Source organism: Dipodomys ordii, unplaced genomic scaffold, assembly GCF_000151885.1.
Source record: "Dipodomys ordii isolate 6190 unplaced genomic scaffold, Dord_2.0 Scaffold17, whole genome shotgun sequence".
Taxonomy (NCBI): domain Eukaryota; kingdom Metazoa; phylum Chordata; class Mammalia; order Rodentia; family Heteromyidae; genus Dipodomys; species Dipodomys ordii.
Window position 1 is genome coordinate 21,636,809 of NW_012267233.1, and position 22,370 is coordinate 21,659,178.

The window sequence follows — 22,370 nt, forward strand, 5'->3', positions numbered from 1 at the left end:
AAGTGGGGCTGTGGCTCAAGTGGTAGAGTGCTAGCCTTGAGCTGAAGAGCTGAGGGACAGTGCCCAGGCCCAGAGTTCAGGCCCCACGACTGGACCCAGAAAAAAAAAAAAAAACTTTAGTGATTTCCAAACTGTGGAACTATAGGTATGTAAGTCTACTTTGAATTACTAATGTAAATAACAAGGCTGAATAAATAACTTTTCAAGGAAAAGAAGTTCATTTGGCTCAAAATCTCAGGTTCTCAGTGAAGAGCAGCTCTGCTGAAGCCCTCAGGATATGTATGGGAAGAGATCAAGAGATTGTATTTCCAGATAGAAAACCAAAGCACCAGAAGCTAAACAACAATTCAGGGGTCAGGCTCACACTCAGAAAACTAAAGACAGAATACAGTGATACACAAAATATGTTCTCCTCCACCCTCATCCCCATCTACAACTCCAACAACAAATCTTATTTCTAAGGACCTTACCTTAAATAAAGAAATACGGCTTTGTACCAACATCTTAAAGGAATAGGAACTGCCCATTCCTGAATTCATCCTCCTAGTAAGGCATGACTGAACATACAAAAAGACATCCATTAAGTGGTTGCTATCAACAGGCTAGGTTCCGGAAGCCATACTAAACTAGGCAATGGAATGATGACAATAGGATTGTTTTGTAAGACATCTTCAATAATAATCGGTAAAAAGGTGGGAGAATACTATTTGAAGTCTGTAATTCTATAATCAGAAAAGCCTAAATTAATTCCTTCTTCCTTAATTATGTCCACATCTGAATACACCCCCCAACACTAAAACATGAAAGTAAGGGTCAGTAGATTATTTTCACTAATCTATTCAGATAGGTAATCACTTTACCAATAAGAAAATTCCATATACTTTAGAGAGATGGCAAAAAGAAAACCTTTCTAAAATAAGCATTCAAATTCTTCACCTTATATTCTTTTCATGAAATCAAGAGTAGTCTTAGAGTCAGGCTTGGTGGTTCACACCTGTAATCCTAGCTACTCAGGAGGCTAAGATCCTAAAGATCTAAGTTCAAAGTCAACCCAGGCAGAAAGTCTGAGAGACTCTACCTCCAAAAACTATCAGCAAAAAGCCAGGCTGGAGGTGTGGTCAAGAGGTAGAGTGGCAGCCAGGCTCTGAGTTCCAAATCCAGTACTAACCAAGAGTGAGGAAAAACAAAAAAAGAGTACTGATTGAAATGATAGGTTCTGCTATCTAACTGTTGTAAGAAAGAATAGAACTAGCTCAACCTTTCTTGATTCAAAGATAATCACATAAAAGAACTCATTTATATGGTCATATGAAAATTAAATATTTTTAATAGTTATTCTTAGAACTTCTTTGGTAAGTTCATAAGGAAATTATACAAAAATGAAATGTAAAAATTTTAAATGGGTGAATAAGCAGGATTTTTCTTCATTTTCTAGTATGGGTAACTATTTGGGAGCTTTAGTCTTCTTGGTTAAAAAGCATTTTTTTCTTGCCTTATCATGCAGAACTCTGGCACTTAGATAATCTTTTCTGTGTTTATATTTTTAAAAAACAAATTATTGGTCTTTCTTCCTATAAGCAGTTCCTCAGACTGTATTTTTAAAACTACAATTTTTAATTAATTAATTTATCTATCTATTTATTTATTTTGTCAGTTGTGGGGCCTGAACTCAGCCTGGGTGCTGTCCCTCAGCTTTTCAGCTCAAGGCTAGCACTCTACCACCTGAGCCACAGCACTACTTGCAGCTTTTTCTGCTTATGTGGTACTGAGGAATTGAACCACAGGGCCTCATGCATGCAAGGCAAGCACTCTACCACAGAGCCGCCTTCTCAGCCCCAAGTTTTAACTTTTTTTTAAATAGCCAAGCTAAGTATTTAGAACATGTGATTTTGGCTACCCATAACATTAGTTGTAACAGATTTGTATTATATGTCGGATCTAACTGAAGACTAGGTAACATAAAGCAAGACTGATGAGACTCACTTATGTTATATTCATATTATGCTGTATTTTCAGATAGATACAAAAACTTACACAGAAAAATCTTCCTTAACTATTGCCTTTCTAATAAGAGTAGTTCCTACATTGGGGCTATAAAACTTTCTGCTAGTTGTATCGTCAGGCCATTTTTATACCAAACTAGACAGGACAGCAAAATGAACCATTTGCTACTAAGTTTTAGTTACAAACCAATGAATTCACTGAAGTTCTTTCAGAAACATTCTATTAACATGAAAAATTAAATGTACTTTGAGGAATAAAGCCTGAGACATTACCTATCATAAAAGCGAAGTAAAAATGTGTTGTACTCTCTAAATTAGTTTTGGAATTCCATGTTAAGTGATCCAAAGGAATTAAAATTTCAGAAAAAAATTTCCAAGATTGTTATTACAAATTTTCTGTCAAAGAATAGAGTGATACTCACTAGACACTATGTTGAAAATGAACTGCACAACTTCTGGGGATGGGGAGTCAGGAGAGAAAAAGCCGGGAGAAAACAAGTGAAGAGGTGACACTGTTCAAAAAGAAATGGAACCTGACTTATGTAACTGTAAACCCTCTGTATATCACCTTCACAATAAAAAAAATTTAAGAGGAAAAAAGATTATACAAGGAAGAAAGTATAGGCATAGATACATAGACTTAATTTTGCTTTCTTTAAACATATTATAAACAGCCAGGGTTACCAGTGTCATTGGCAGGCTCGGAGGTGAGTGGTTTTGGAGCTGGTGTATTTTTGGGTCTGGCAGCAACCTGAGACGGGGATGAAGGTGTGTTGTCTCCATTAACTACATACGAACAGCACGAGTTTGAGATGACAGTATTTGTAGGTACATGATTATCTATTCCATTAGTACCTTCAAGAGCCAACCTTTAAAAACAAACAAAAATAAACCTTAGTTCAATGGGTTAAGTATAATTATATAACTTTTCATTAGGATTTCCCTCAGAAAAATTTAGAATTCTTAATATCCATGTAAAATGATAGGTAGAAAAAGTAAGGGACAACGATATAGCCTGTTTTATTACATTAAAGTTTAAAATACTTTTAGTACTAGTTATACAGTACTGAGACTTATGTCTCATGTTCCTTCTTGGCTTTTCACTCAGAATTGGTGCCATACCACCTGATCCACATCTCTCTTCCAGCTTTTTGCAGGTTAATCAAAGACAAGAGACTTAAGCACTTTTCTGCCCCAGTTGGCTTCAAACCTCTATGCTCAGATCTTAGCTTCCTAAATAGCCAGGATTACAAGCATGAACCACCAGCATCTCCATTTAAAATTTTATTTTTAGATAGGGACTAAGATGGCCAACCTGGCCTTAAACTTGTGATCCTTCGGCCTCAGCCTCCAGAGTACCTAGGAGTACAACACCACACCTGGCTTGTTCAAGTGATTTTATCAGGATCATTTAATGTGATTAAGATTGCTAATACCAACTTAATTAAGAGTACAGTAATAAAGCTCATACCTTGTCCTTCACCAGCATGTTTTTTTAAATGTACCAAGTAATTTTACAGAAATATATTTTTATATTTTAAGGCTACACTTCTACCATATTTGATATTATACATCTTTGTTTCAATTTATTATGTCAGAAAGCATCTCTTGTCACAAAATATGAAATGTTGTTTTTGAAATGACAGGATGATTTTGGTAGAAAAGCAAATCAGTAGAGCATTTATCTTCCTGTGATCTATAGAATGCCAATTCAATTTATCTACAATATCTGAATACATTTACCAAAAAGCCAAAGTACAGATTTAGAAAAATATTATTAATATGAAGCTCAGACACATAATGAATTTCATAAACTGCTGCAACATAAATAAATCTTCAACTGTTATGCTAAATCTGAGAAGCCAGTCACAAACATTCACAATTTATGAATTTCATATGAAATGATGAAAATGAAATGACAAATCTAGAGCTAAAATGTAAATTACTAGATGGGTAGTTGCACAGTCTAGAAATAGACAAAATCTACTGAAATTTATTTATTTATTTATTTATTTATTTTTTGGGTCCTGTCATGGGCCTGAACTCTGGACCTGGGCGCTGTCTCTCAGCTCCTCAGCTCAAGGCTAGCACTCTACCACTTGAGCCACAGCGCCACTTCTGGTTTTTTTCTTTTTGCTCATGTGGTGCTGGGGAATCGAACCCAGGGCCTCATGCATGCAAGGCAAGTGCCCTACCACTAAGCCACCTTCCCAACCTTGAAATTTATTTTTTAAAAGAATGACTATGGTCTATGTTATATCTTAATAAACTATTATTTTTAAAAGCTACACTCATAAGCATTCAACAAGTATGTTTTCATGTCAGCTTTTAAATTTTGTGACAAATTCTACATTAAAGTTAAAATTTTAAACCTCATACTTAGTGTGGCTGAGTATGGCTATGCACAATTGTAACCCCAGGGGCCTGAGGGGCTAACGCAGGAAGATCTTGAGTTTGAAGTCAGCCTGCGCTACACAGCCCTAGTTTGAAAAAATTAAACAATAATAAAGTTAAAAAGAAAAGAACATATTTGTGCCTGTACAGTGGCTTGATCTCAGGAGCTAGGCAACGATCCTTAGCTTTTTTGCTCAAGGTTTATGCTCTACTACTTGAGCCACAGTTCTACTTCTGGCTTTTTGGTAGGTAACTGCAGATCAAAGTCTCATGGACTTTCCTGCCCCAGCTGGCTTGGAATCAGAATCCTCAGATGTCAGCTCCTTAATAGCTAGGATTACAGGTGTGAGCTACCAGAATGCAGTCCAAACCACTTTATACTAAGAACTGTTACCATAAACATTGAAATGAAACATTTTACCTGGTAGTTGTCCTTGCCGAAGGGTCTCCATCTTCATGTAAGGCATCCCCATTTTGTTGTATTTCTACTGAACAAGAAACAAAGAAAGAACCAGGTTTTCATATACTTCTTGCAGACTTACTTTAAATTTTAAAAGCATACATACAGCTTACTTGTTGGAGAGGAGCTACAATTTGCTAGATTTTCTGGCTCGATCACCAGTCCATCAAGTACAACTGTTAGCTCACCAGTTTGTACTATGCCGTTCTTGTTTTCCAAAGAGAGTTTTAACTGTTCCTTCACTTTTTCCACTAGAAAAAGAATATCCAATTTTATCACTTTGGCTACATACAAACTGTTTTGGAAATCAAAACTACATTTCAAGAAGGAGTAACTCAGTACTTGACAGCTATGTTTAGAAAGAATTCTTTGTATTTTTTAATCTATATTGGCTTTTTGCACCTAGTTGAATAATTCCTCTCTTCCCCTCCCTGTACTTTCCATAGATCATCTTTAACTACTTGTGTATACACTCTGAACTTGCTATTACATAAATAAAGCTAAGACTGTCTAATAACTAAACAAACTTGGTCTTCAGCCCAACCCTTTGGTTGAGGCAAAGCATTGGCAAATTCTAGCTTTGCTACTAATTAGACACAATATGGATTAAGTTATTTAAACTTCTTGAGTCCTCACTTTTCTCATTTCCTTACCACAAAATGGAGATAGTCAGAATTTTTTTAAAAAAGAACTTCAAACTAAGACCGGTCATAAGAACTTAATGCAAAGCCCATGTCTGGCTACTAAGGATCATGACAACAATTTATGATTTCTTTTTTATATAAAACCAAATACTTCTCCTCTTTCATAACTGGGGTATTTAGATTTTACTTAAATGAAAAGTCATTTTATGATCTAATGAAAAGTCAGAATGTTTGTAATATCAGGTATTTCTATTATCATAGACTGTTATGTTTTTCATGGGTTATTATGTATTCTTAGCAAAAGCCAAGTAAATAAAACTCAAAAAGTCTCACTTGAGCTCATTTAATTGATGCTGAACTAAAATCCAGAATCAAAGTACTGTTTAAAGTAATTGAATCAAAGGAAACCAAGAATTTAATCATCTTTGTAAATGAAATGTTTTTAAAATTGTTTCAAGGCTAGCTAAATAAAAATTCAACAGTTAAGAAACAAAATATGTCTTCTACTTACAACTTTACAATTACTTGTTACTTCAGCAAGTAACTTTTTTATTTTTATAATGAGTGGTTTATAATGAGTAATTGAGACTAAGGCATACTACTTCCTCTATCTTTGAAGCATTAAAAATTTACCTTTTGCAAGGAAATAAGAAAATAAAAAAAGGTAAGCACAAAGATTTACAGATTTAAACATTAGTTTGAGTTAACAACTAGAAACCATGCGATGTCAGACAATAAGGTTTAATGTTATGAAAAAACATTGTACTTAAAATTCAAACTAGAGATGTTTATTATCTTCTATGAATTACATATTTTGAGAATTTGATAAAACCTCTGATTTATAATTCTGCAGAATTACAAGCTGAAGTATGTATACCTAAACTTCCACAAATACTTGTAAGAGGTTTACAAAATATCTGCAGTCTTACGTACCTTAAAAATCCTGAAGCCAGAAAAATTTTAAATCATGGAAACATAATTACAGTATACTAATAAATTTTTAAACACAGAAGATAAAATAATAAATAGACATGTTTATGTCTACAAACAAGAAAATCACAGAAATTATGGCTATCCTAGGATAGAAAAATCATAGGTAATTTTTATATTCCTCTGAGATTTTCTATATTATACATTTCCTACAATGAACTAGTTGTATGATGAAAACACCAAAAGTTAAAGTTAGAATTTATTTTATCCAAATAAAATTGTTTAGTCAAGAAACAAAGAAGAGGCTCAGACACTGGCCTTTTTTTTAAATCTCAAAGACTTGTATGACTTGGGGGATGTGATTCAAGACAGGATCTTCCTATATACCCGGGCCTGACCTGGAACTCACAATTCTCCTGCCCTCATTCTCCTGAATGGTAGGAATGCAGATGTGCAACACCACCCACATGCTGCTTAAGTTTTAAAATATATAGATGAGTAAAATAACAAATGACTGCTTATCATTGATAATAGAATACTTGCAGATAACTGAAATCACTTTACAGAATGGAGAAATAATTATATTTAATATGATACCTATAAATTTAAAAGCAATCATAGGCAAAAATAAAATTCTCTTTCAATAGTGCCAAATTATTGCTTCTGTAATTTAGGATATGTTAAAAGTGTATGAAATAAACTTACAAAGAAACAAAGGTTAGAAAGAAACTTACATTTTCTATTGTGCGTTAAAAGGACTTGTTTTAAATCCACCATTGCTCTTCCTAATAAAGCATCTGCTTTCAAAGTGTGATGACTACAAACTCGAAATTCTAAGGTTGTCTGTGGGGTCACATTTCTGTAGGAGTAAAATTAAAGCAAAACACAAACATCATCACTTTATGTGATTATTTATTTCAATATATTTTAAGAACAGAAAATTCAGTTTATTTAATATCACATGAAAGAAAACCATAAAGATTGTAATAGTACTAATAGTTACTAATCCAAAACATCGGCAATGTTCTGAGTCATACTGAGAATTTACAATAATACTGTTTTTATCTGAAAAAAATTTCAAACAGATTTCAAAAACATTTAAGAAAACTGAGGCCATTAGTTATAATACTTTTACTATAAATGAATCCACACCATACTATTTCACAAATATCAAAATTAAATGATTACTGAATTTTTTTAAATTTCTATGCAAATCATCCAGAATAAAGAGGGCTCTATGGAAATAATTAAATTATAAAGCAAGAATTATTATTCTTTTTCTTTAAGAAAATGAATCCAATACCTTCATATTTTAAATCACCTATTAACAATGGGGAAAAAAAGGCTCTTTACTGTGAAGCCATTTTACAAAATAAAAAACATGAGGAGCCCAAACTTAAGAAAATACTTACACAGTCAGCTGTTCATCCCACTTTGGATTAGAAGAACTACTGGATTTTGCTGTTTTTTTAATTTCTCCATCAACAGTTACTTCTGTATATATTGCTGTTCCAAACCAGTTCTTTTTTCTTTTTAGTTTGGCACTAGAAACTAACAGAAAAATAATCATCATTAGTGTGTGTGGCTAATAACTAGTATTGCCTACTAATAAATCAATAAAAATGGAAGTTCTTCTTGTGCAACTAAATTTCTTCCATTGACAAAAGGAGAAGGTAATAATAATGCTATTTGAATTTTCCTGTTAAATTGACATAATTTACACATCACATAATTTACCCACTTATGGATGAACTGACTGAGTTTACTGGCTTTAAAAGAATCACACCATTGTGCAGATATTACCTATAACCCCAGAACTAGAAAAGCTGAGGCAGAAAGATCGTGAATTCCAGGAAAACATAAACTTATGCTACATAGCGAGAGGCAGTGTAAAATAATCCCAAAACCAAAAAGACAAATTTACCCCAAAAAGGAACTCATGCTATTGAGCAGTATGTCTATTAACACACCTGACAGATGGTATTCTTCACTTAACTGGGGAACTTATATTCTAAATGCGTTAAAGCTTTAACTGAAGATAGGTTTCAAAAAACATGAAAAGTAACTGTATCTTAAAATAAAAAGTTTAAAAACAAAATGTCATTTTAAGTCTATAGAAAATAAACTTTAAATCTAATTTACCTAAGATATGAAGGAATTAATTAGGCTATACAAATTTCTTTAATGTTTCCAAATACTAATCCAAACAGAGAAATAAATATTCTGTCAGGATTCTGCCAGGGCAGTACAAACCATTTACCTTACCTTGATAATCCTATGCCTATCCTGGGTCTGTGATGAGAAAGAGGAAAACCTCCCTATGTCATATACACAATGTGTTACAGATACAGAAACAAACCAGATATACAGGTTTCTACTATCTTATGAACATAGTCATACAAATACACCAGAAAACTCAACATGATAAATACCTCAGAGGGGCACAGAACTTGAATAACAGTAGAATAATGAGATATTTAGAGCAAATACTATATTGAAGAGCTGCACGGAACAAAGACTGTTCAATCTTATTTCTACTATGCTACTACTTCTACTTTGACACTCTCAGAGTCTTAACAAAATTCATTTCCATCCTTCACTGCTCAAGTTGCTCTATGTTCAATACCACTGGAGTGACTGATAAAAAAATAAAAAGGCTCAGAATTGTCATCCCAAGTGAAAGTGTCATTTCCTTGCTAATACACGTCATATCTATTCACATATGAGAAGAAAACAGGAAGGAGAGGGTATCATTTTGAAAGCACAGGAAACAACATATCTGAGCTCATATTTTAATTCTACCAATTACTAGAACTTTACAGTAAGGAAGTCAATTAACCATGTTGTACCATTGTTTTTTCATCTGAAAAACAGACTACCTAATTCTTACAACTGTTAAGTGATAGGGTGCAAAGCACTACCACCATCAATGAATTCCTGGCACCCAAAATGGTGAATGTTACTCTATTATTAATAATGGTACAATATGAACACTCCTGAGTAACTAAAAACTCATTCAAAGCCCATCTGTCTACCTTTAATTGGCAACATGTTCAATACTACTGGAAGCTAGAATGACAAGAAGTTACTATTACTATTATTATTATTATTTTGCTGGTTCTGAGACTTAAACTCAGGGCCCAGGCACTGTCCCTGGGCCTCTTTGTGCTCAAGGCCAAGGCTTTACCACTAAGAGCCACAGCATTACTTACAGCTTTTATTTTTTTTTTGACTATGTAGTAAGCTCTGTAGATTTCTCCTTTCTACTAAATCAATAGCTTATTTTTAGGCAGGTGGTGAATGTGTATTTTCTACTTCAACTTTTAATGAGAAGGTTATTGGAGGTAAGAGTCTTATAGACGTTCCTGTTCAGGCTGGCTTTGAACTGCAATCCTCAGATCTCAGACGCTAGAGGCACCAACACCCAATTAAGATACATTTTTAAAAGGCAATTTTTAATCTCCCTAAGAATTTATATTAGCTGACAAGAATGTACCTATAAAATAACCATAATTCTATGATTTTAAATAATCAAAAGTCAATACGATTATTTCAAATAGTAGTTCTAACTAGTGGAAATATGTAGAATAGAGTGTATATGCTCATTTAATTAGTTTTCTTTGGTATTATATTTGGTATTATATTATTTGCTACAAAGCTGTGTAAATACTGAAAAATTATTAGAAAATAGGGAGGTTAACTTTTAAATGATACTCATTAACAGCCTCCCTAAAAAGAGTAGTAATAATATTAAATGTATAAGATCAACATGAAGTTAATGTCAAAACTTTAATGATGGGCATAAAAGATGAAAAAAATGATCTGAATATTCTTGGATTTGAAAATTTTAATATGGAAAGATCTGGATTATCTCTTATTTAATATGGTATTTTAAAATAAACCTCAAACCTTCATTTTTGAGTTTCTTTGGTAGAGGCAGAGAAAATGAGGGACAGTCAAACTAAATAAAGTAAAAAAAAAATTAAAAGAGAAGGTATAAATATGCATGATATGCAAAATGAGAGATTTCTCCAAATCTGTTTTAAGTACAGTAAGATGAACGTATGACAGTCTGACAGTGATAAGAGAAAGGTGACAAGAATTCTGAGGGGTCTGTATATACTGATAATACTTCAAATCAACAGAAGACAAGATTATTCCATAAATATTGTAACACTAAGAATGCAGTCTATTAATTCATGCCACTAATACTTAAATAAGACACAGACAACTTAAATTCTCAGTTTTAAAATGTAAAATTCTTAAGGTACTAGGCAACATAAAAGCTTAAAATATTCCAAGAAGGGCTGGGATGTAGCTCAGTGGCAAAGCGCTTGCCTAGCAAGTGCAACGTCCTGGGTTCAATCCCCAGTACCAAAAAAGAAAAGACAAAAAAATACAGTTAAAAAAAAAACCCAAACAAAAATAAAGCTAAAATATTCCAAGAGTGACTATAACAAGTCTATTTTTCAAACTTAAGGATTCTTCTTTTGTATATTTTGCAAACTTTGTGCTTCTGACCTTTCCCTTCAAAATCTGAAATCTAAAAAGATATTCAAGATAATATACTTCTGTATGCTAGTATGCTTATGTACATGGTAAACTACAATATATTACCATATTGCATTGGACAGTTTTCTGTTTGATTCTTTTCTGTAGTAATTTTTCTGCTCTCATGATCACTCTTGTTATTCTGTTACAATTATCATCATTACTATTAGCCTTATTTTGCAATACTGAGAATCAATCCCAAGGCCTCCAGCATGCCAAGTCTTTCTTTCTCTCTCTCTCCTTGATACACACACACACACAGACCCTGCTGCCCACCATTATTGTTTTCAATTAGATGTAGGTTAAGAATATAAAGAAAAAGAATAAATATATTATAGTGGTATACACCACACATAATTTTAGCACCAAGAAAGCTATGGTAGGAGCATCACAGGCTCATGGCCAGCCTAGGCTATATAGTGAGATTCTGTCTCAAAAAAACCATATGCTAACAATAAAAATAAATAAATCAGGATGTTAAAAATAATTTAGCTTAGTGAAGAGTACAACTAGGTTTAATGGTAGCAAAGGGCCAAGCCTTTACTAATAGCATATGATTATTTAAAAATAAAATGGAAATGTAACTCACTGGTAAAGCACTTGACTAGCATGCATGAGGCCCTGAGTTCAACCCTTAGTACCACAAAGAAAAATCAGTACCGAGATCATTGTTAACTAATATTAAAAAGTACAAAGCCTAGAATCCTAGGATCTTAATTAGTCTCCTATATCCAACAGAAGGCACTTAGTCCCTTTGCCTATTGGTTTAAGGAACAGTGATAGATACTACATGGGGTATTGTGAACTCATTAGGACTATAGATTTTATCAAGTGATTTTTATTTTAAAATTAAATTAACAAGATGAGAAAAACAAAGCAAAGGAAAACGGAACAGAAACAAAAGCAAAGCACTAAAACTTGGTGCCATTTAATAGAGGAAATACTTGAGTATTTCCCAAGAACTTTATTTATGTGGTAAGTCTGCTGAGTTGGGATATTCAAAATTGAATTTCAGAGAATCACCATATTAAATTATTTGAAAACCACTTACCAGTTACCTGTAACTGTAACCTTCCACTGTGGTTATCACTACTATCAGACCGTGGTGAAGCAGTGGCCATGTCCCAAAATTCAGTTTATGTCTATAAAAAAAGATCATTTATTTATATACGAGACACAATACTGAACTTTGCAAAATGTTTAAACATTGCTGTTCAAATCAATTATACAATTATAATACACTCTTATTTTCAGCCATCACGTTTATATTCTCAGGCATCTTTCATCTGAAATTATAACCGAGCATTAGAAACATAAATTACAGAACATTATGATAAATAAATCATATCTGAGTCAATATGAGCAACAAAATAAACGATTATATTAAGAATCCAGAAGCCAGGTACCAGTGGCTCACTCCTGTCATCGTAGCTACTCAGGAAGCTGAGGACTGCAAATCAAAGCCAGCCAGGGCAGGAAAGTCCGTGAGACTCTTACCCCCAATTAACCACAACCTGAAGAGGTGCTATGACTCAAAGCTGTACAGCACTAGCCTTGAGCTGAAGAGCTCAGGGACAGCACCCAGGCCCAGAGTTCAAGCCCCACAACCGACCAAAAAAAAAAAGAATCCAGTGTCATATGTTAAATAAGCACATACTGAATAAATTAATATATGAATATATTATTTGAACCACTTGAGTACACTGACCTTTTACACATCAATTTTTCTATGTATTTCCTAAAAATAAATATATAATAATTACAGCATAATACTAAAGTTTGGGAATCTAAATAGTACCCAACTATTCTCTAATATATAGTCCATATTCTAATTTTAACAATGTCCCATATAAAATTTTTGAAATTTTATGTAGTCTGAAATTTTTGTTGTTGTTGTTGTTGGATGTGGGGCTTGAACTTTGGGCCTGGGCACTGTCCCTCAGCTCTTCAGGTCAAGGTTAGCGCTCTACCACTTGAGCCACAGCGCTACTTCTGGTTTTCTGGTCGTTTATTGGAGATAAGAGTCTCATGGACTGTCCTGCCTGGGGTGGAAGAGCACTTGCCTTGAGCTGAAGAGCTGAGGGACAGTACCCAGGAGCAGAGTTCAAGCCTCATGACTGACCAAAAAAAAAAAAAAAAAGAAGAAGAAAAGAAAGAAAAAAAAAGAAAAGGTCAGCCAGGAGTGGTGACCCATACCTGTAATACTACCTACTCAGAAGGCAGATGGGGAAGATCTAAGGGTAAATGTTTTAACTGGTAAAATTCTACTGGCAATCAATCTGACGTTATCATATAAAGCTGCACATTTACATTCTAAGGCAAAAAAATTCAAGAGACTTCATTTCAATGGATAAAAAATTGGGTATAGTAACAGAAGCTTATCATCCCAATTACATGAAAAGCATAAATAGCAGAACTGAAATTCAGGCTAGCCCAGGCATGTGAGATCCTATTCAAAAAATTCTTTTGTTTTAAAAAAAGGGCTGAGGTATGGCTCAAATAGTAGAGCATCTCTCTGACATGCACAAATCCCTGATTTGAAGCCCCAATACCACCGAAAATAAAGAAATAAAAAATTTAGGAGCCAAGCATTGGTAGCTTACACCTATAATCCTAGCTACTAAGGAGGATCTCAATTCAATTGTGATCTGAGGATCACAATTCAAAGCCAGGTTAGGCAGGGAAGCCCATGAGACTCTTATCTCCAATTAGCCACGAAAAATCCGAAAGTGGAACAATGGCTCAAACAGTAGAGTAGTAATCTTGAGCAAAAAAGCTCAGGGATAGCACCAATGCCCTGGGTTCAAGCCATAGGACCAGCACAAAAAAAGAAAGAAAACAAGATAGTATTTACATTGGAGTTGGGAAAAGAGGAATGCTGGGTAAGAGATGTATTCACTGGTAGCTCATTAACTGTGTTAGTACAGATCTAAATTGTAGTTTGAAATGTTGGCTCACAGATACTTGTATTTATTACTGACTTCCACGTTTCATATATTCTGGCATGTTCAAACTTACATTATACCTAACCTCGCAATTCATTTATAATCCAAAGTTGTGTGACACTAAGAATATATATGTGGGGGGTATGTGTGTACAACACACACACACACACACTTACATATACATATATGTATGTATGATTAGAGATACCATGTATGGTATGATCTATAACTTAAAGGTGAGGAAACTGCCTCTGTAGACATACTGCTAAAACAACATCTTAATAGGTCTACATGGGTGTAATTAACAATGTGCACTGAGTTTGACTGTCAAACACAGTGTTAGTTAAAACACATTAATCACTTACTATGTATCAGGAACTGTACTAGACACTGGGGACACAAAGATGAGTAAGACACGATTCTTTCTTTCAAGGAGCTCATAGTCTGCTGAAGAGATAACCCTGCAAACAAACAAACTGCTTTCAGTGTAATAATTACTAAATTGGATGAAAAATGTGAATGTATACATCTGGGCACAGGGAGATGGCAACTAACCAAACTACATGGTTCAGGAACAGCTTCACAGAGAAGATAACTTATAAGTGAATTGCATCTTGAAGTAAAATTCTTCAGGACAGAATTCCAGAAAGTACACAGTCAGGAAACAGGTGGACCAAGGGGTTTTCTCCATACCCAGTGTTAGCTCTCAATATCATTAACTTAAAATTCTCCAAATCCTCACCAGGTTGACTCCTAATGAACCAAACAATTTCCAATTTCTGCATAGACTTCCTTGACACTCAGTCCTGCTGTCCCTCCCTAGCCCATGCTGTCATACTCATTACACAGCCTCCCATTTACAACCCTTGTAGCTTGCAGACCTGCATTCCATTCAGTAGTACTCCATTCCGAAGCTGACAGCCCTCTATGGCCCACAATCACCCAATAGGTGCAACGTTAGAATCTGCCTACTCACTTCAGGGAAGCCTGCACTCCTTTAGTATGCACAGCACTTCAGTGTCCAACATTAACATCTACTTTATCTAGGAAATAGTGTGTGTAACTGTTTCTAAGTTCACCAAGGCAACACCAACACTTTCTTTTCATCTCTATTCTTTCTCTCGAAGCGTTTTTCTAGCATTGCCCTTAACCACTGTGAATTTTTATCTCAAATAAAACCAGTACTAATTCTCATTATATACTTTCACCTGTCTGGGACAGAACATGGCTGTTTTCTTTTTTTTTTCTGTCAGTCGTGGGGCTTGTACTCTGGGCCTGAGCGCTGTCCCTCGGCTCTTCAGCTCAAGACTAGCTTTCTACCACTTGAGCCACAGCACCAATTTTCTGAGTAGTCTATTGGAGATCAGGGTCTCACAGACTTTCCTGCACAGGCTGGCTCTGAAACACCATCTTCAGATCTTAGCCTCCTGAGTAGCCAGAGTTAAAGGCATGAGCCACCAGTGCCAGGCTCATAGCTGATTTCTCTGTTCAGTGATCTCTCAATAAATATCACTGATTAATCTCTTTCAGTGCCAATCACAAAAATGTCTAATAATTTACAAGTGGCTACTAGGGGAAAAAGAGTAATGCTTCTCTGAACCTTTCCCATGAGTTGAATTATCTTACTAGATATGATTTTGTTTTTTAATAAGGTCCAACACTGACTTTCTCTCTATGAATATCAGATTAATTCCATTGAACACAAAAGACAGAGAAGTCATCATTTTGATTTTTAAATCTTCAGGTAGTTGCACAGAGGGTTCAGTTCAACATATCAGTTAAGAAGTAGAATGCATCTTAATCAGTGTCACTCCTTTCAGCAATTCTCCCAAGCTCACCCATTCCCTCAATTTCCCAAGTTCCATTTTCACATATGTACACTGAAATATCATGACTGTGTTTTCCCACTCTTCCCCCCTGCATTTGTCTACCCTTCTCCCCTTGATTACATCCCCAACTGTCACAAGTTTCAGCTTCTTGGTATTCATTTTGTTAAACTGTAAGTTGTTAGAAGGGAAGTATACCATTGGAAATTCTCCCCCTGAATATACAATGCATTAGTTAATATACTTGCATATGTAGGCATATAACCCTATATATGTTTACTTATGTATTTAGCATGTCATTTTCAGGGAAATGGATGAATCTGTATTTATAATTCAGATCTAACTTCCACATATGAGAGAAAACACGTGTCTTCTGTCTCTCTGAGATCTAACTTCCACTTAACATCTTCTCCAGGTTTATCCATTTCCCTGAAAATGACATACTATCATTTTTCCTAAAGGATGAGTAAAATTCAATTGTAATATAACTCATTTTCTTGATCCATTCATCCACTGAAGAGCATCTTCTAAGCTATGCCTTTCTGGTGACGTAAAGGATACTCAAAATACCTACCAGACAAAGGGCAACTAAAGACAAGGACACAGGAGTACCATTTACTCTGGCAATGGTTCCTAGATACTCAATCTGTACTATCTTACAGTGCTAGGAAAATGAGGTCAGTCAATACTGATAAAAGCATAGACAGAGATCTTTGGGATCAAAAACCAAAGGAGAGGCTGGGGATATGGCTTAGTGGTAGAGTGCTTGCCTAGCATGCATGAAGCCCTGGGTTTGATTCCTCAGTACCACATAAACAGAAAAAGCTGCAAGTGGCACTGTGGATCAAGTGGTAAGAATACTAGCCTTGAGCAAAGGAAGCTCAGAGACTGTAACCAGACCCTGATTTCAAGTCCCAGGACTGGGGGGAGGTGGGGAAGGGGTAGCAAAGGAGAAAAGTGAAGAGAGGAAATCACAGAAAATGTCAGGAAATAAGGAGTCTTTGCCTAATGATTCCAATTCTTCAGTGTAACAGGAGGCACACTAAGACTTTGGAAAGACAAACTCGATAAACATGTGTTAAAATGAAGGTTCACAATTAAAATGTAAACCACATAGAAGGATGAGGATGATTAAGTTAAAAAACCTAGATACTACTAGGTGACTGTGGCTCATGCCGGTAATTCTAGCTACTCAGGAGGCTGAGATCTAAGAATCACCGTTTCAACCTGGGCAGGAAAGTCCATGAGACTCTTCTCTCCAATTAACCATCAGAAAAACAGAAGTAGTGCTGTAGCTCAAAGTGATAGAGTGCTAGCCTTGAGCAAAAAGAGCTCAGGAACAGCATCCAGGCACTGAGTTCAAGCCCCACAACAACACAGAACTGAAACTTCTAATTAAAATATTTTTTAGTCCTATGAAGGTGAACTATACAACCACATACATCCACTCCCACCTTGGCCCTGCTAATTCTGAGCACCAGGTTCATGCTTATTTCTTCAAATGCAAAGAACCTACAATTCTTACTTTACTTGTCAAATCCTAAAGCAAGCAAAAGTATTTAAATCAAAGGTCTTTACACTTGAATATTCTCCAGCTGCAAATTACATATTCAAAACACTCCAGAAGTAGTATCCTAATCCCCAATTATATATCAACAAGACACTTAAAAAATTGAGGAAAAGATGACTACTAAAAATGAAGTACAAATTTTCTCACAGAAACAATGTCACTAAAAGCTATTGAACCTGAACAGGCCAAAGTTCTTATACTTTACAAGGAAATCAATTGTTCCAGAGATATTTCAAGGCTTCCACAAAAACCTGTTTGTGTTCATATGCATTGTCCCTGTAAAATCAAAGTCCCAAAGTAAACTACTGAGAATAGAAAAAGTACCCACAGCACTTGCATGGTATATGACCCAAGATGTATTTAATCCAGAATTACTGATTTCAAAATTTTATTTTTTTAATTTTTATCGAATACTAGAAGAAGTTCCAAGAGTGTCCAGACAAATCCTCACCTTTGTATCTACCTACTTACCTGTCTCAAAGCCTGGCATACAGAAGGTATTTAACTTATACCCCAATCAACCAAACAGAGGCACTAAACTTAAATGCACTTATTCTTTTAGGTGTTATTTATTTTCTAATATTGCAGTGCTAGGATAAAACTTAGGGTCTTATATACATTAGGTTAGCACTCTATCACTGAGCTATATCCCTTTAAGTGCTTTCTTACATTTTTACTTCTCCTCTCCTCTCCCTTTAAAAATTGTCATCAATGCTGGGAAGGTGGCTCAGTGGTAAGCGAGCTTGCTTTGCATGAATGAGGTCCTGGGTTCGATTCCTCAGCACCACATAAGCAGAAAAAGCCAGAAGTGGCGCTGTGGCTCAAGTGGTAGAGCGCTAACCTTGAGCTGAAGAGCTCAGGGACAGTGCCCAGGCCCAGAGTTCAGGCCCAACAACGGACCAAAAACAACAACAACAACAATAATAAAAATTATCATCAAAATAGCAGCATAGTGAGTCAATGTGTCCATAGTCTCCACTGAGGTAGAGGGTCAGTTAAACCCAGGAGCTTAAGACCAACCTGGGTAACATAGCAAGACGTATATCAGAGGGAAAAAAGATTATCATCAAAATGAAAAAAATATAAAACTTAATGTAGAAAATATTCCTCAGGGAGTAACTAGTTAAAAAATACTGCTTAACATTGAAAATTACAAAAACAAATTATTCAACTTGTGGGCAGGGACAGGAAAACAGGAGGAAGCAAAGGAAGGAGTGACACTGTCCAAGAAGCAATTCATGGAATTGTAATCCCTTTGTCCAACTACTTAATAATAAACAAGCCTGGCACCAGTGACTCATACCTGTAATCTCAGGAGGCTGAGATCTAAGGATTAAGGTTCAAAGCCAGCCCAGGCAGAAAGTCTCCATGAGACTCCAATTAACCACTCAAAAATCTGTGGCTCAAGTGGTAAAGCAATAGCCTTGAGCACAAAGAGGCTCAGGGACAGTGCCCAGGCCATGAATTCAAGCCCCTACCAATAAGTAAATAAAATTTAAACAAAAGACTCAAGCCAATGAAATGGCATGTCAAAGAGAGGAAACTGAGCAGAGACAAGAGGAAATGCACAGAGCAATATGACTAGAAGTGGGAAGAATGCATTACTAAACAAAGCATTCCTATACAATGGAGAGACTGAGACCTTAAGGCAAAGCAAACACCTTCGTTGATGTTTATGTTAATCACTTATAAAGTCAGTCAAGTTTGGAATTATTTTCCTACACTCAGATTCAAAAACAAAATTAAATGTATTTAGAAACTGATTTTTGTTTTCTTTTTGTCGGTAATGGGGGCTGAACTCTGGGCCTGGGCGCTGTTCCTCAGCTCATCAGCTCAAGGCTAGTGCTCTACTACTTGAGCCACAGCGCCACCTCTGGCTTTTTTTTGCTGATGTGGTGCTGAGGAATCGAGCCCAGCGCCTCACACAAGCAAGGCAAGCACTCAACCCCTGAACCACCTTCCCAGCCCTAGAAGCTGATTTTAAAATGCCACAAAAAAAAAAAAAATTTAAGTCCCATTAAATTTCTCTGAGCATTCGAGTTTTTTTAATAAATTAACGAATAGATCAGAAAACCTAAAAAATTTTTAAGCTTAGAATTACTTCATTAAAAATACTACATATTTTTTATTACAATGAAATCTTAGCAAATCACCTGTAATTTTTTTCATTTTTATTCCATTATTTTATTCTAATAAAAAATTTTTAACAAAGCTGCAATGCTAGTCCACAAATCACTTTATTTTCTGTTGGCAGTAAACAAAGCCAGTTAGAAACGTGATGCACTCCTTGGCTAATATCTAGAGGACAATTTTTGCTTGTAACTATAAAAACTTCACTTTTGACAATGTTCTTACAGGGCCACAAGATGGTGATATTGCTCCACAGAAAGAATTTTTTAAAAATAAATCATATCAATTTCCCCTGAATAACTCCTTTATAAAAAGGAATTTGTAAATTGTCTATATTTTGGAAAGATTAGCGAAAAGGAAAAGTATTCATTATATTTATCTGCACCTATTCTAATATTTAACATAAACAGCTATGATTTCTTAAAAATTAAACAAAAACATAAGACTCTGATAACATTGCTGTTTACCATCATACTGAACTTTCCTTCTCTACCTGCTTCAATCTCTTTTATCGTAAGAAATTGAAATATATTTTTCTTATACTTATACTTATTCTTACTCCTTTATTTCAACGAACTGATATTAAACCAGTCACATCAATAAAGGACTACACCTAAATGGTTTCAGTACTTTAAAATGAAGTAAGTTTTTCTTTTCCTTCTAGTCTATTATTTCTCAACTTCCTATTCCATTATGTTTATAATGGGAAGACATCACAACTTCTAAAAAAAAATAACATCTAGGCATTTGGTAATTTTTTTTTTTGCCTGTTTCAGTAAAACTCTGTAGAACAGGTATCCCATTCATGTCCTGAAAAATATCACTTAAAATGTTTCTCAAATAGCACTAAACTACAAAACTTGAGTTCCAAGCTTTTAGAATAAACCCAAGTTAACATATACCAAGACTGGCATAAATACAGCCATCCCTCAGTATCTATGAGGAATTCCTAAATACATCAATACCATATTCCTTTGTAAAATGACAATGTATTTCTTTGCAAGAAAAAACCTATACTTATCCTCTCAATGCTCCCTATCATAAGTAAACTGTAGATTACTTATGATAACCAACACAATGTAAAAACAGTTGTTACACTGAACTTTTCTGGAAATAATGGCAAGGAAAATGTCTATGGGTGTTCAGTCCCCATAAGGGATTTCTGCAACTATTTTTAACCCAAGGTTGCTTGGATCCATGGATGGGGAGCCCACAGATAGGGAAGACTGACTGTACTTGCTACACCTTATGAAGAAGCAGAAAGCAGACAGTCATATGCATTCTTGAAGCCAAAGCAGAGGGGTAATTAAAAGCCTCAAGAACACAAAGTTTCTTATGTCAGCCAAATCCAGGTCCACTGACAAGGCTAGTTAGCACTTCCATACTGCACTGGGCATTAGCATGTCATGACACAAAGTTACATTCACCTCAACAACATTTCCTGGTTGTTTTTAAATACATTAAGAACCCTGATTTACTATAACTTATGCATTGAATTTCCTAATTCTGCCATTCCATAGACAATTTCTGCTTTGAGAAGAACATGTTGGAATAAAGTTATATAGAGAATAGTTCTTAAGCCAGAAAAAACTAAGCACAAATTCTTCAACTCTACCCTTTTTGTACATTTCATCTGAGTCTGTTTTCTTATCTGAAAAATGAGGATACTAAGACAAAAATAATATAGTTTTGTGAGGGAACAAAAAAAATAACCATTACTCTAGGAAACTAGAACTCTTTCCAGAAGCAAGAATAAAGTATTAATTTCCTAATCTGTTTCTCCCCCTGCTTCCCACAACCACTAGAACCACATTCCTAATTACTCTGAAGCATATAAACGTTTCTCCTATGCTTCAATGATAACAGAGGACAGTTTAAGAAGGCATCGTAGTCTCATAGACATGCTGCAAAACAACACACACTAAACCCCATACTTGCAGTGAGGAACCTAAGAGGAATAAGTATTGCCACAGTTTTTGTTATAAATATAAAGTTAGCCCAGTGTGATGGCACCCACCTGTAAATCCTAGCACTTGGAGGTAGAGGCAGGAGGATTGTTGAGCTCACAGCTTAGCCAGAGCTACACAGACAGAGACCCTATTTCAAAGGATGGAAGAAAAAGAGAAAGTGAAAGAAAGGAAAATATATCAGAATTATTAAAGTAATACATACACTGTAAAGTCAATATTTATAACTATTCTTCCCAAGAATTTAAAAACATGCAGTAAAGTACAAGCTTTCATTAAGCGTTCTTCATTCTTAGAGGAAACTACTAGAATCCAAAATGCATAGAATTTCCCAAAAGGAGTTAACCAGTTTAGTCAGTAGCTGAAACTCAGAATAAAGTAATCCTTACCAAGTTAAAATTCAGTAAAAACAGAGTATTTTATACTCAAATTCAATACACAAAAAGCTGTAAAACTGAAAGTTCCTTCATTACTCATTGCTAGCAAAAACTAAACTGATCTGAACTCATTCAGCAGTAAAATCTGGCCTCATGTGAGACTACTTACTGCCCTTAACTGATTCATAAACATTTTTCAAACAAAGCACAGGCATTGACCGCTCCAGACTTCACTGGGGGTTTTATACAACATAGTACACAGAGTTCTCATTTCAAAGAAAATTCTGCTGGGCCATGAGGCTCACCCCTTCATCTTTGCTACTCAGGAGGCTGAGATTGGAGGATGAGGACTGGAAGTCAGGCCAAGGAAGGAAAGTCTGTGAGACAAGTTATCTCCAATAACCACCAAAAAGCAAGAAATGGAGCTCTGGCTCAAGTGGTAGTGTCCTAGCCTTCAACAAAAGAGTTCAGTGACAGTGCCTAGACTTGCGTTCAAGCCCCAAGACCAGCACCAAATAATAATAATAATAATTCCAAAACAGATTTGAATAAATAAATGGTATTATCAGTCTA

General features: G+C 35.2%; 1 protein-coding gene across 2 annotated transcripts in view; it reads right to left on the reverse strand.

Annotated features, from left to right (window-relative positions):
• Window positions 1-21,880, reverse strand: part of Wwp1 (WW domain containing E3 ubiquitin protein ligase 1) — a 69,338-nt gene extending 47,458 nt beyond the window's left edge. Inside the window, exons 1-9 of one of the 2 annotated variants that reach the window (XM_013012506.1) lie at window positions 21,810-21,880; window positions 21,471-21,550; window positions 14,293-14,388; window positions 12,034-12,124; window positions 7,844-7,982; window positions 7,166-7,290; window positions 4,971-5,108; window positions 4,819-4,882; window positions 2,688-2,872 (exon numbers count right to left, since the gene is read on the reverse strand). In XM_013012506.1, coding sequence (XP_012867960.1) covers window positions 2,688-2,872; window positions 4,819-4,882; window positions 4,971-5,108; window positions 7,166-7,290; window positions 7,844-7,982; window positions 12,034-12,103 — 721 coding nt within the window. In that variant the 5' untranslated portion in view covers window positions 12,104-12,124; window positions 14,293-14,388; window positions 21,471-21,550; window positions 21,810-21,880. Of the gene's footprint in view, window positions 1-2,687; window positions 2,873-4,818; window positions 4,886-4,970; window positions 5,109-7,165; window positions 7,291-7,843; window positions 7,983-12,033; window positions 12,125-14,292; window positions 14,389-21,470; window positions 21,551-21,809 lie in introns of both variants that reach the window. The other variant, XM_013012505.1, reaches the window with a different exon arrangement.
• Between the last annotated feature and the right edge of the window lie 490 nt (window positions 21,881-22,370).